Here is a 15,652-nt window from a genome sequence, read left to right as displayed (position 1 = left end):
CGTACCGCAAAAAAAAAAAAAAAAAAAAAAAAAAAAAAAAAAAAAAAGTTTTGATTTGAATAAATTATGGTCACCCTAATACAAGGCCCTCCATGGTCTCACGCCCACGTTCACCCCAGTGTTCCCTCTCTGACCTCATCCATTACTTTCACAGGCTCTCACTCCACTCCGGCCATGATGGCATCCTTGCTAACCTTTGGTGAGCCAGGCACACTTCTGCCTTTGGGTCCTTGTTCTGGTTATTCCCTGTCTGGAATGCTTTCTTCCAGGCATCCATGTGGCAAGTTCCTTACTTCCTTCAAGTCTTTGCTCAGTTTTTAGATGTTCAGTGAGACCCCCTGTTTACCACAGGAATGAGCCGATCCCTCCATTATTTGTCACATTCCCTGCTCATCCTTTTTCTGTCTCCACTGTATTTCCATCCTTTCAACATACCATATAATTTTATTTACAGTCATCCCTTTGTATCAGCGGGGGATTGGTTCCAGGACCCTGGCAGATACCAAAACCCATGGATGCTCAAGTACCTTATATAAAATGGTGCAGTATTTGCATATAACCTATGCACATCCTCCCATATACTTTGAATCATCTCCAGATTACTTAAAATGCCTACTACAATAAAAATGCTATGTAAGTAGTTGCCAGAGTGTGCAAATTTATTTTGCTTTTTGGAACTTCTGGATTCCTTTTTTTTTTTTCCAAATACACATATTTTTTTAATACTGAAAGATTTATTGTAGATATTTTCGTTACACAATTATGTTACATATTACGATACAAATACATTTGCAACATTAACATATATGGGGACTGTTAAATCGTTTACTATTTCTTTTGCTAAAAGATAATTTCTTGAGGCTTTCATACCTGTAATAACTGAATCTGTTCTAATTTGGATCAAATCTTCATCCTTTAGCTCTGAGTCACAGTCCACTGCTGAATGAGTCTACACTTGCCCATTAACCTCGCTTGGAGTATTTTATGTATGGAATATCTGAGCCTTTACTACTAAACTGTTTTATTACTAAGCCAGGACATGCCCTCTGCCTTACTGAGTAATTTCCCTCTGCAGCTGCAGTCCTCAGATGCTGAATAAAAAAGGGCAGATTTCTCTCGTAGTTGCCTCCCTGCCTTCTCCTGACTCAAACATCTAGAGGATTCATGAAAACATCCAAATATTTTCGATCCTTGAAACCTCTGGATATGGAGGGCTGACTGTACTTATTAATTCATTTTATTTAATTATTTGTCTCCCTCCACTGGAATGTAAGAGTAGAGCTCTTTTCCTCACTGATGTACCTCAAGGGTAGAACGTGCCTGGCACATACATGTAGGTACCCAATAAATATTTGTTGAATGAAGAAACAGGCACATATACACTAAAGACAGATGTTATTGTGTCCTCTTAGACATCTCTCTTTTTAATTTCCTGGTTCACTGTCTTCCTCTTATCATGATCCTTCTGCTTGAAATAGACATTGCCAGAACATTTAATTGTGTGGGACTTCCCTGGTGGCGCAGTGGTTAAGAATCCGCCTGCCAATGCAGGGGACACGGGTTTGAGCCCTGGTCCGGGAAGATCCCACACGCCTCAGAGCAACTAGGCCCGTGCACCACAACTACTGAGCCTGCGCTTTACAGCCCGCAAGCCACAACTACTGAGCCCACGCTCCACAACTACTGAAGCCCGTGCACCTAGAGCCGGTGATCCGCAACAAGAGAAGCCACTGCAATGAGAAGCCCGTGCACCGCAACGAAGAGTAACCTCCGCTCGCTGCAACTAGAGAAAGCCCGTGCAGCAACGAAGACCCAATGTAGCCAAAAATTAATTAATTAATTAATTAATTTAAAAAACCATTTAATTGTGACTCAGAAAACCCTCCTCCCACCCTCCCTCTCCACTCAACAAATTAAGGATAAAAGCAGACTAACAGACTGAACATAGAAACCTTGAAATTATTATTTACAATCTTCACAATCAGTGATCTGAGAGAGAGCCATGCTGTTCTTACCTAATTGTCTTGCAGGTGCCTGGCACGGAGTCTTAACCGCATACTCTGAACTCAGGTTCACTTTCCGAACTTCCAAGTTTAGCTGCGAAGGAATTCCTGACCAATAGTGCCACCTACTGATCAATAGGTGAGAAATCAGGACAGTGAGGAAGAAAGTACAAACCAGTCTAATCTGAAAAGTAGGAAAAGATAGTGATGAAAAATCCCATAAAGTCAGTAAAATAAACTGCTTTTCCCAAAGAGTGCTAGCAAGGAGTTTACACTGGATTCTATAGCAGCAGTAAGCAAATATTGTGCAATTGTAAAGACTCATAATAACCCCCTTCAGAAAAGAGGAAGCACTTCCAAAACGTTAACAGGGCAACCAGTTTTTTATAAATACCAGCTCTCTGTTTTTCACCAGCAACTAAAGAATTAGGATATTTGAGAGGCAAAGCAAATATATTTGTTGTTTTTATTTTCCCTCCCATACAAACGAATAAAAACTAATCTACCCAGAGATTTAAAATTCACTAGAAAAAAAGAAAATTACAGAAAAGGCATTTGGGAAAATGCAAGGACATTTATATTTGAGACTATACACTATAAAGTTTCTCCTTTTTCATAAGTGTAGATAGACGTTTTTCTTGGTTATTTAAACGCAGTACTTACTGTTCAATGTCAATGAACACAGGTCATGAGTTCTAAGAAGGACTCAAATAAAATGGCATTTTCATGTTTATTTACCAAGATCTGCTACTTTTTCATTATCAAAAGCCTCTTGTGTCTCCCCACTCCCTGCCCTGAGTAGTAAATGTGGTGACAATTAGTTGACACATGCTTTAGGCAGCCATTTATCTAAATCATATTCACCCCTGTCTTTTATTTAAGTTGGGCACCCCTAAAATGCTTTAAGCACTTGATTTTGCTTTTACATTGTTAACTGTCTTCATTAAATGAAAATATTAATAAAACATTTTACTAACTGAGAAATTAATATATACTGTCCAAATCAGAAACAGAATAGAGTGTGTTCTGAAAAATCCTAAAAAATAGAAATTTGCATAAGAAGTAAAAAAAGAAAGGAAACAAGTTTAAATCTCCCACGTGTCTTCCCACTTTAAAAATTACACAGGAACAATAAACAGGAACAGTAAAAGAGTAGAAATGGCTTTTAACAAAAACAAAAGTAGTCCATTATTATACTCATGAACGGATAGGGTTAAAAGTAATAATTCCAAAAGAAGATAATTTAGAAAAATGCATTTAATTATAAAAATTTTTTAAATAAAAAAGCAATGGCACAAATCACCACAAAGATATTTAAGTGATCATATCCACAGGCTGCTCTTGTAATTAAAATTTGCGACTGTTCTCATTAGCAGCATTTTTCCCTCCTAATTAGAGTGACATCAAGAGCTTCTGAGAATGTGCAATTTTTCCTAAAGTCCTAATAAAAGTATCATAAACACAGTTGTGCAATATTTATTTACATCACCTTTTATTTACTACACTCTAAACTCAAAAAATATTGAACATTTCTCTCTCACTTCATTCCTCTTATTTACAGTACAGAGGCTCATCTCTTTTCACAATATGGTTTGTGCATTAAAATCCCTGGGAATAGTCCTTTCCACTGCATTTTAATAAATTTGCTCTGATTATTTAAAATAAGGACACAAACAAAAGCTTGTTCATATGACTGTGTCAGACCCAGAAGAATAACTCTTACTGTTGACTTATTTATGAGTAAAAAAAAAAAAAAAAAAAAAAAATCCCTCTTTCAGCAGAATACATTCTCAACAATTACTGTATCATAAAATCATGCATATTTGTACTGTTAATATGACAACAGGTAAAGCCAGCTATGACTTTTTAAGTTTCATTTAGAAGACTACAGCATACGTGAAGTGATCTGGCTTTCACTCTCTTGTTATCCACAATCAGTTATTCCACATGGATATTTTTTATTTATTCTGAGTATGTAAGTCTTAAATGGTGCAGTAATAAATTGGCAGTTTCTGACAGTTCTATTTTCTTGATAGTGGATACAGTTCTGTGCACATATGTCAGATGAACTGAAAAAAAATGCAAATCACTTCATGTGATAAAGCAGGAAGAAGTGGGATGCTATTGTTTGAACAAATGACTCAAAGAGATAAATATTAACATTCAATAGAGACAGGAATACTGTTGAATTCAGTCTGGTTTAAGAGGTACTGTCTTTACAACTTGCCATACCTGGCATTTGTTACCTTTTTGGTTGAAAAGTAAACCCATTTGGGGGAAGGCAGATGTCAGGAGGAGAGAAAGGTGAAAAAGCATATATTACTGTATGTATTATTTTAGGAGAAAAAAAGAGAGGGAAGCGAGTATATTTTCACATTTTAAAAAAATGATGTCACTTCTGGACACATTCCGCAGAGTGTATGAAAATAGCCTCCAAGCTAAATAAGCCCCTTTCTTCTCACTCCAGAGATGTTTTCTAATAATAATATGAATAATAATAATTAACATAATCTGGCAGCAGCACAAATCTATAACTTTTCAAAGCTTGAGTGTGTCACTATTCAAGAGTCAGGTACATTTGAATAATAAAAGTGTCCCACTGTTTCTTTTATTTACACTCTCGACCCAGCAAATATGACTAAGGGAGTCCTTGCGGTTATTTGCAGCGTAAGACTTCTATGATGGCTTTGACTTTATAACCCATTCAGCATTGGGGTTGAGCTGATATAAGTCCTTCATGTAAGTGTCGTCATCGAGGCAGCGTTCCCCTAGTAAAGAGATGTTGCATCAGTTTAATACAGTGAGAGTGGGGAGATAGGGATGCAATTTTAACTTTAAGCCTAGTGGTTTAACTCTGAAGTCTTACGCTTCGAAATAGTTCTCATTTTTTCCTGTCTCCCATAATATTATAAGGCTTGGCCAAATATTGGAAAAGTCGATTGAGTAGTTCTTCTCTAAATGTGCAGGTTTCAAATTAATTTAGGAAGTTGAAAATTCTGTGGTGGGCTTTTAAATGGTTCCTTAAAAGCTTATTCACCTTTATTAAGAGTGGCAACAGTTTTGAATTGACCTAAGTAAAAAACCATGCTTAATTCCCAATATCTAGTAGCAAAATGCAAAATCAAATATACTAATACTTAATCTTTTTTTTCTAATACTTAATCTTGATTAATAGAGTTAACAATACATAGTTCTAGTGGAGTTGTGGTTTATTTAAATTTTTAGGAGCCTTCACATTCTTGTATTCAACTTTCAATATTTACTAAAATTTTTAACTCCTAGAAAAAAATTCTAAAAACTTATCTTAAAATATTTTCAATTACTATTTTGAATTAAACACCATTTCATTTATTTGTTGACAATTTCACTCTTACCTTTTTAAAGGTCAAAATAAGAGAAAAAGTTTATTTTGAATTTTAGTAAGAAGATGAGTACAACCCATTGATAATTACACGTGGGAAAATAAAATACGAGACATGGTCAAAACTAATCCATTTATCTTATTTCTATTTCATAAGCTAACAATATGTTTATGTACGCATATGTATATTATTTAGCAGGCAATCAACAGGCAAAAATAACTTCTGCTTTCACTAAATAGATCTAGTACTGTACCATAATGAAAGTGTCATCTTGGTCTTAAATGAGCTCAATTACTTCCTTTATTAAGATGTGCCATCAGTGTATAAAAAAGAAAAAAGTTTTGAAAAACTGCATTAACCATTTTAGAAGTTATTCCTATTTTAGGGAACCTGCCTTTGGCTCAGGTTCCACATAGATGGGCATTTGTACAAAGAAGCTCTAAAGAGCCAGAACAGAAAGATGAGACCACTAAAAAAAAATCCACAATATTCATCAACTATCTACAGCTTGCTATATTTTACTTCTAATTTCTTTTTCTCTCCCAAAGATATAAATAATAACCATTGGCAATGTCCAATCAGCATATGGAATGCAAGATTTTTAAAAAGTGCTTACCGGGACTTCCCTGGTGGTGCAGTGGTTAAGAATCCACCTGCCAGTGCAGGGGACACAGGTTCAATCCCTGGTCCAGGAAGATCCCACATGCTGCAGAGCAACTAAGCTCGTGCTCCACAGCTACTGAAGCCCGTGCGCTTTAGGGCCTGCGTGCAGCAACTACTGAGCCCGCATGCTGCAACTACCAAAGCCCAGGCACCTAGAGCACATGCTCCACAACAAGAAAAGCCACTGCAATGAGAAGCCGGCGCACTGCAACGAAGAGTAGCCCCTGCTCGCCGCAACTAGAGAAAGCCCGCGCACAGCAACGAAGACCCAATGCAGCCAAAAATAAATAAAATAATAAATAAATAAATAAATAGCAACAACAAAAAAGCGCTTACCAATATTTCCTCCAATTTCATACAAAAAAACTTCCCCATTCTTGAGAGTCTGGGCAACCCCACTACTAGGGATAAAACAAACTGATTAGTTGCATCATCAGACAGCTTGCAAGTAAATCACTTTAATGTCCTTGGGGAATTCTAGCTTGTATGGAAAATTCATAACTTAGACATACTGTAATTATCTACACGTTTGTATTTTCCCATCTGTTAAATGTGCTGAATAGGTAATAAAAATGTCCCGCCTGTAAATTAAAGTAAACAAATGGAATTGTACATCTGAAGGTGAAATAATAAATCAGTATCTAAATTTGGAAAGTTAAAAAGTAACAACATTTTAGCTGCCAATAAAATTATTAATATGGTCATCTATTTTGCATAGGGGCCAAAAAGGTCCTCATAAAACTCTTAAGAAGTAACGTTTCCACCTTAGTTTTCACATTGTATTTATTCAATAGGTATTTATCACAGTTTTCACATTGTATTTATTCAATAGGTATTTATCACCGGTTTGCTGTGCTGACCACTCTAATAGTCTGCAAGATGAATATAAAGACTAGGACATGGTTCATAAACCTCCCTGTGCTGAACGTCCAAATACGGGAGGTACATACACTCAAAACAGAATACAGAATACTCATTATGAAGACTTTACAAGTAGGATGCACGTACAGGTTTATACTCTTCAAAGAATAAACTCTCCAGAACATTAGGTTCAAACAATAAAAATGGGTAAAATTCAGTGGTTTACAAAACTCTCTATATCTGGGAAACCTGCTAAAAATCAGATCCAGGGCTCTAGAAACTCTGATTTAATATGTCTACATGAAGCCCGAGAATGTGGTTTTTAAATGCTCTCTAGTGGGACTGATGCACAGAAAGATTTGTGAACCACTGACAGAAGACCCTGAGGACACACTCCCTGGAACTGAGAAGCGAAAACCAGGTCTGACTTTTATCCAAACCGTTAGAAAAAAAAAAAAAATACGTAGAGGCTTTTTCCTAACCAACCATTTAATGGCTCATCTGGTTATCCAGCTCCATCTACTCTGCTGTCCATGACACACTGACTGCTCAGCGCTATGCGAGTCCTCGTGCTTAAGATCCGCCCTGCTAAGCTGTATCCTGACCAAGAGACAATTCACTTCGTTTTCAAACTGGCATATGCTTATTTTTGAAATTAAATAATGTAATAATTATATTTTCATTTTTAATATAGTACATAACCCAATAAACTATGAGTACAAAAAGAGTCATTATTTCATGAAAACCAAGTGGAATGTTTTGGCAGACTAAAAAATAATTCTAGTCAGATATTGTTCTCAGACTGCTTCTTGAGTATCTATGTTCTTATTCCACTTTAAAGAAACCTGAACTGGATTTCCTGGTATACATGAGCTTTCACTTAATACTAATCAAAAAATCCATAGAGAAAAGACAACAGTCGTTACCAAAGACTGGTGAACGCATTGGGCATTTATTTTATGTCATTCATGTGTTCTTGGCTTCAGTGGAGAAAGAAGGGAAAGAAAAGGATAGAGGGAAGTAGGGTTTCCCACTGTCCCTATACAAGTGGAATGCAAATGGGAGGAGGGGAAAGTGGTGAAAGAAAGATACATATAAACATTTACTGAGAATTTCACTTATTAGATGGCCCAGACAGATAATGCTATGTGCTTCACGGTCATTTTCCCAGTTAATTTTCACAAGGCTATAATGTAGGCCCACTTTTACAATGAGGAATCTGGGACTTATAGAGATTATAAAAACTAGCCTAAGATGATTCAGGAAAAGCTGGTATTTGGATCCAGATCATCTGCTTCTGGCATCCCCAAGCATAAGGGAAAGGGCTGAGGACTGGGGGGGGGGGGGGAAGGGCAAATGGACCAAGATGCTTACCAGACTTCCCTCTGGGTGGAGCAGGATGGCAAGAAGGGGGGAGGTAGAAGAAGGGATTCCACTTAAGGGGGTAGCAAAGCACCACAAGCAGAAAATCCAAATATGCAAATGGAAATTGCCACAAAACTGGGGCTTTCTTATAAGAATATGCCTACTATTATACTACTCTACCCTAAATATTGAAGTCAGAGTGGAATATATCATACAACTTCAGAGTCACACCTTGTATCGTCTACAAGTAGAGGAACACAAGTACAGATTAAATTGAGCACTTGGGTCCTGCAAGTAAACGCTGTGTAAATTAAACCATGTCTAGCCTGGAAGAGCTGCTTATATCTGAAGTCTGGCCAGATCTTCAAGTACACCCTTTGGGAGAGGGTGGGAAGTCAGCCCCGGTGGGAAGAATGGCATCTACTTGGTCACCACAGGGAGTAGAGAGGAAGTGGACTGACTCCCTTGAAGTGGAGAGAACTTTTAGGGAGCAAAGACATCTAAGATATTCCAACTGCTCCCAGAACTTAATCCCCCAGAATTCCAACTGGCCCAGGACTTTAATCCCCACAAAGTCCATCTAGTCCCAGACTCTGCACCAATGGCCCCCAGATTCATGATAGCCTCTAGGCGCTCGAGCCAGTATGGAGAAGGGTTAAAGGACCTCCTTGCGGGACAGAAACCACAGATTTAGAGTTCAGCTCTACCCCACCACCTATGTAACGCATGACCTTGCAAAGTCTTGGTCTTCTTATCAGTATAACAGAAGTAAGATAATACTTCCTTCAGAGCATGGTTGAGAGGGAAGTTTATGCTGGCTTACTGAAAGCCCAGAATTAGCAAGAAGACACTCTTTTATTTCATCACCATCTGTTAACTGCACGGGCTCATCTCTTCTCCCAATTTACAAACCCTAAGGGAAGACAGTTTAAAATATTTTTTATAACCCTTCCAACATCTAGCAGAGAGCCGTAGACAGAGCAGACACGTATTAAATACATGTGGTTCTGTATTAAAATTGGAGAAGTTCTGGCAGAAAAGTTGAATGTTAGACTGAGGAGATGAAATTCTATGGGAGACAGAGTATACAGAAGCTAAGAGGCCAACGTCCCTGATGTCCCTGTCTTTAAAAGAAAAAAAAAATTAATTTGTTTATTTCAATGAGTGGAAATGAGGGGGGGAAGCATTAAAATATAATTTTAGCTAAAAATAAGAATTTGAACACTGAAATGCCTATACCCTGTTTGAACCCCTAAAATTCAAGAAAAGATAGCGCAAAATGTCTCTGAAAGTGTACATGGGAGGGATGCCAATGACCTTCAAAGGACTCCTCCTGACCCACTAGCTGCACACAGAGGGGAAGGCTTGGTCGTTCCTACTGAGGATAGTGTGCTTTCTCCTGCTGACTTTCAGAGCTCCAGGGACCGGTTGTCCCCTCTCAATTCTTTATACCTTCTGTTTTAAAATTTAAGCATTTCTTTGTATTCATTATATTTCCTAGAAGAAGTTGTATCTTTTGTTTTTTTTTTAATCCCACTGTACCCTAATTCGTGATTTTCCTAACAGCTTACACACAGTAATTAACCTCCAATCACCATATTCTGGAGAGAATATTGAGTGGCGTCACGTACCAAGCCCACAGCAGGCACAGTGAAGGAGGGCGCAGACCTCCTGCTTGAAACAGGTTCCACTTGAACACAAACTACACCCAATGAACTCAACTCATTCCAACAGTCTAATTGTTAAGTCTGCTTTTGTTTTCTGCCGGGAAGACAACATTTTTAAGCCCTCACACCAGCCATAGTTTAAAAAAAAAAAAAAAGAGGGGAGGAAAAGAGAGAGCAAGTGAATTATACCATGGAATAATTAAAACAAAACAGGCCTCTACCTTTCTTGGCTGAGAAACCTGGCAAGTACATCACTGGCTCTGAGTTCTTCAGTTAGCTGTATTGCCATGGAAACTTTCGAAAGATGGGGAGCTTGCACTCGAATCACTCCCTGAGGAACGTCAGCCTGCAAAGCAATAATGACACTGGAACAAAGCTGGCTAGCAGCTGGAACATGTAACTCTGTACAATGCGTTATACGGTAAGTGTGCTTAACTACTACGCATTTTACTTCACTACATAAAAACCTTAACTACTATATAATGTAATTGGCTAAATTACATCAAACCTCAAATATCCTCTTAATGGTGATAGGGGAACTTCATAATGCCTGTGCAGTAATGCTTAATTATTTTTAAAGATGTAAAGAATGACAGCAATAACCATTACTGCCATATTAAGTGCTGATTTCTGAGTGTTATCTACTAGAGGGTGCTTCTTCTTGCAGCAATTTATGAAATTGAATCAGAAAGAAGTTACTTTGCATGCTATTGCAATGTATGCATTTTAAAAAACATTTCTGCACATTCACAAAATTCCACAAACATTATTGTCCCTGAGAGTACTAAAATAAATGAAACATACTTTTCTAATACATTTGTATTGTGTCTGCTCTTCACTTGGCTGATGAGCATACACTGTGACCGCATACTTTGAAATTCTAAATCCTTTGCCCACAGACGTTCAGAACATTTTATGTATTTGGAAGGTTATCAGAGAAAGATTTTGAGGATTGTAATATCAAAATATCAACTATGGCATTCAAGATATTAGGCTTCATTAAGTCCTAACGGTTCTGCTAAAATAAATACTAATTTATTACTTATAACCGTATGTTCTTGAACAGATCTTAGACCAAACACCATGCACAAATTATGTTTAAACATAATGCTTTAAACACTACAAACACCCTGTTTAATTTAACCAAAATTTACTAAGCATCTACTGAGTACCAGGCATTGTGCTAAGTCTACTTACCTAGTAAAATAAATAAGACACAAGTCCTTTGCTGCACAATATTATTTTTGTGCTCATAATATCATTTTTAAATGTATATGGTCTTGAATTTTTTTAAACAAAGTATAAATATATCACAGATGGAATTAACGTGATTCTTTTCAACGTTTAACAAAAATAAGATGATTTTTAGATCGGGCTGCATAAAAACGCAGGTGCCCCCAAAAGATATAAGACTGCTTCTCAGTAACACCTGAGATGTAGTGCAGGAATAACAAAGAAAAGCGATCCTGCATAGGACTATCAAGGGAGAAAAGGACTGCATACGACAATGGCTTCGTTCTCTGAAGGCTACAAACACATGCTCAACCTGTAGAGACAGCCTGAGCCCTCACCTCACCACTCGGTGAAGCCCCAAAGGGTGCACTCACTCCAAGCCAGACAAAGACAAAGCATGTGGTGCTGCCTGCTCACCATCCTGCTAGACTAGACGAGGGACTGCATTCCTAGCAGCCTTGTGTGACTCCTCTCCTTGGGGATACTGAGCTCAATCCAATCCCTAAAGGACGTCCTGATCTCAACCTGTGCCCAGACCCCTCAACTCCTGCTCCATCTCTCCCATCCAGCCTGGACCCTTGGCTTGGTTTGTTAACTTCCAATTTCTGGGGCTTGTAGTTTGGCCTGATACCTTATCTAGTCTCTGACCTCCACCTCGCCTCTAGTTTACAGGTCTAATTTGCCTTTTTCCTTGATTCTAAGACAGATTTCATTTTCATTTGTAGCATTTTGAAAAATGAGCTGCTTCTTACAATGGATGGGGCATTTCACGTGGTAGTGTTGTTACCTTTTTCCAAAGCAGGTATTCAATCAATGAAGTATCTCATAACTCAGGGATTACGCTACATGCACTTCTCCCTTGGGGTTCACCTCTAGCTTATATCCTGCTGTGGCCATCTGCCTGCTGTCCTGGCCTCAACTGTTTCCTCATAGGAGGTGAAAAACAATAAGCTGGGCCTGACAACTGGAACGTTGGAGCGAAAATTGTAATAGCAACAGTTGAAGCGCTGAGTCTGTATTCATAAAATCCAATCCACCTTGCCTACTCAGAGAAACAAGTATCAGTATTTTGGATTCTGTTAGTCTATTGTTATTATTATACTATAGGAGGGTCCTCAACAGCAGGTTGGGGTTTGCAGATCGACATCTACTTTATGCTGATTTAAAAGTTAGGAAATTCTGCTCAAGTCATAGTGCCAAATATCCTTACATAGAGGCTTTCTTTGGTGAAAGTAATAGCAGCAAAAACTGTTTCCATAATTACATCTTATACAACCCTAGAATATCAAAAAAGGCAGGCAAACGTATGCTGACATTTAAAGTGAAATAAGTTGATATGATTAAGTTTTTATATATAGAAGGTCTACAATAAATGAGTTATACAAGCAAAATGATCCAGAAAAATAATATGTTGCCATAAAGAGTTCAGGAATATAGCAACCTTCCTCTGTTCCCTGCGTCCCCCACTATTCCTTGTGGCATATTCCATTCTTTGGATAAAAAAGGACAGTCAAAATTCACTACAAACACCATGCTTTCCTATCTTTACGTATGCTCTCCTCCCCTTCTGAAACATCCCCTGCTACCTATCCATTTTTCAAGGCCCAGCTCACACACCTCAAACCGCATGAAACACTCAGTGGAGGGTTTCTGACTCCATAGAATCAAGAGGAATTTCCTCTTTCCACTGAATCTCTTTTATGATGGAGATCCTAATATATGACACCTGTATTCTAGTTACATGCCACATATCTGAGTCACATCTGTAGCCATCTATCAATGTTTACTGATTACATGAGTCACTTAAAAATATTTCTCACTGGGGACTTCCCTGGCGGTCCAGTGGTTAAGACTCTGCACTCCCAATGCCGGGGGCACGGGTTCAATCCCAGGTTGGGGAACTAGATCCTGCATGCTGCGCGGCACGGCAAAAAAAAAAAATATATATATATATATATATATATATGTATATATAATTTCTCTCTAAAAATGGTATGCTAATAAAAGTAAAATTTCTCCAGAATAAAATAAACTATACCAATGTGTATTTTCCTTAATAGCAGAAAATAGTCTTAGGAATATTGTCTGAAAGAAACAAGTTAAGTTGCTTCTATCTACCACATGGTACTACTACTCCCCTTGCTACTGGGAAAAGACAGGGAGGGAAAGAGAACAGAAGAAAGGAATTAAAGATGCTACAAGGGATAATTCAGTCATTTGGTCCTGCAGAGAGTAACCAACATTAGCATGCACCTGCTTGGGGATGCAGCCACTTTTCCCCCAAGGCATCTCATGATCAACTAAAGACCCCTAACAATATGACCATGGCCTATATTTTCTAAATGAGGTCAGGGATCATACTTTGGAGAGCATGGCCATGATTTCTCGTAAAACACAACATTGAAATCAGGGTGGTGTCAGGGGTTGTACCCGATAGCACCACATCTGACACAGGAATCCAGAGTCTCTCTGATTGTTAGTTTAGAAGGAAGAGCCCCAGGTACCAGCTTCTGAGGGCACTTGAGAGTTCTCATGCGTATGTGAAAAGTCAGGTAATTGCTGTATTTTGGTTTTTGCCAGCATATGGGGAGTGGCGTGTGTACAGGTTTCTTATGGCTATGAAATTAAACATTTCCCACACCCTTCCCCTCAGTGCATGTGTATGTGTTTGTGTGTGTGTGTGAGAGATAGTAACAATTCTCAGAGTGTTTATTTCTGTGGTAATACATCCCATCTAAATTCTCACAACAATAAAAAGATTAACAGCCTGACTCAACTTGAATCTACCGTGCCCTTTGCTGTTGGAGGAGAAATTAGTTTAACTGGTAACGTGTAATGGTTAAAGATGAAGAGTTTAAAAGTTGTTTCTGGAAAGTTTTCCCTGGATTTCTTGACAAGGGTGGCCAAATGATATTTACTAAAGATGATAAACAATAAATGATGTCAAAGCTCTCATTTAAATAGTGTATGACAACGACTATTAAGCTCCAGGATCATGGTGTATCAAATACTAAAGCTATTAGTATGCTAATTACACTGAGCTGCCAAGCTTTGAATAGACACAACATGCCTGATCATTAAGCCAAACCGTCTGTTCTTAGCTTGAGCCATAAAAATAACTAAGTCTGTGAGTAGCATAATCTTTGTAACCTTCTTATTTCACTTTTTTTTTTTTTTTTTTTTTTTTTTTGCCTTAACAGCTGTGACTCTGTCCCTTACCTTTAAATTTCTTTGGTGTACTTGTGAGCTGAAGTTTTATGATGTACAGCAGGACTGGAGAAGAGCAGTATTTGACTAACATGCCATTAAAAATTAGTCACAAAGGATTTTACAACTTACAAAATGTTAATTTCTTATGCACGCAAAGACTGTTAAAATAGAGAAAATGATCTCATTCGGCCCTCACATGTTTTACACATTGAACTAAAGTATATTTTTAAAAATAGGATTTTAGTTCTTACTATCTGGTAAAATAAACAATGATTTTAGTATTTCCTCAAAAGGTGTAGATAAATACTGTGTTGCTCATATTTTTACACTCTAGCGATCATAAATTTAATGTCAGACCCTTAGGAGAAATGTTAATTTCTTCTTTTAAATTAAAGGCTAATTTAAATGTAAAGCTGACATTTTTAATACTACAAAAAAACCTTTTATCTTCAAAAGGGCAAATTGGACATATAACTTTCTCAAATGAAGGCCAGATATAACACAGATTTTTGAAAATTTAACAAGGACATTTTAGCAGGGTATCTTAAACTAAAATGGCATAATCATCACTTGGAGGTGGAGATACAGAAGTCATTCTCTGTTGTCTTGAACTGTCTGTTCTGACTATAACTGGGCTTTTGTTATCCAAATGCTTAAACTTTTATCCAACTTACAGATTCAGAGAATTTTAAAGAAGGGCCTGAAGTAACTTCCATAATTAATAATCACTTAATTGATAATGAAATAAGTTCTGATATTTTTCTCTTTTAATATGGTATTTTTTAAGTACTATAAAAAAAATCAGAGAATGTCTGAAAAAGAAACAAGATTTTGTGCTTGATTTTGTAATTTGATTTTCCACATGGGTCCCCAAGTAGATCCAGACACTGTTTCCAGACCTAAAGCAGATGCTTGAAACTGTACCTGCGACAATGCTCTGGGTCAGAGCTGTTAAGTGAAACCAGAGATGGAATTCTAAACAGAGCTGTGACTAGACACACAACCTCGGCCACAAACGACCCAGTCTACACCGCACTGCTGCCAACTCCAGGATTCTTCTGGAGAATGGCAGAAGATGAGAGAAACAGATTTCTTTTCCATATCCAAAACCCTAAAAATGTTACCAGATCATTTTGGAACTTTTAGCGAGTCATGTAAGCTCTGTAAAAGCTCAAGCTCTCAACTGTTAATTAAGGGTGTGACCAGCAGATCATCCTGAATTAACACTGAAGCTCACCTTAGGAAGACAGAACTTTTTTTTTTTTTTTTTTTTTTTTTTTTTTTGTGC

The 15,652-nt window shown here is 37.6% G+C and overlaps 1 protein-coding gene across 3 annotated transcripts in view; it reads right to left on the bottom strand.

Moving 5' to 3' along the window:
• Nucleotides 1-3,944: 3,944 nt before the first annotated feature.
• ARHGAP18 (Rho GTPase activating protein 18) overlaps nt 3,945-15,652 on the bottom strand; it is a 191,422-nt gene continuing 179,714 nt past the window's right edge. For 2 of the 3 annotated variants that reach the window (XM_024122538.3, XM_007128382.4), the window contains exons 13-15: nt 10,143-10,267; nt 6,365-6,429; nt 3,945-4,771 (exon numbers count right to left, since the gene is read on the bottom strand). In XM_024122538.3, the coding sequence (XP_023978306.1) occupies nt 4,680-4,771; nt 6,365-6,429; nt 10,143-10,267 (282 nt within the window). In that variant the 3' untranslated portion in view covers nt 3,945-4,679. The remainder of the gene's footprint in view (nt 4,772-6,364; nt 6,430-10,142; nt 10,268-15,652) is intronic. The other variant, XM_007128383.4, reaches the window with a different exon arrangement.

This window comes from Physeter macrocephalus, chromosome 10, assembly GCF_002837175.3.
Source record: "Physeter macrocephalus isolate SW-GA chromosome 10, ASM283717v5, whole genome shotgun sequence".
NCBI lineage: Eukaryota > Metazoa > Chordata > Mammalia > Artiodactyla > Physeteridae > Physeter > Physeter macrocephalus.
This window is presented reverse-complemented; position numbering and strand designations above follow the sequence as displayed.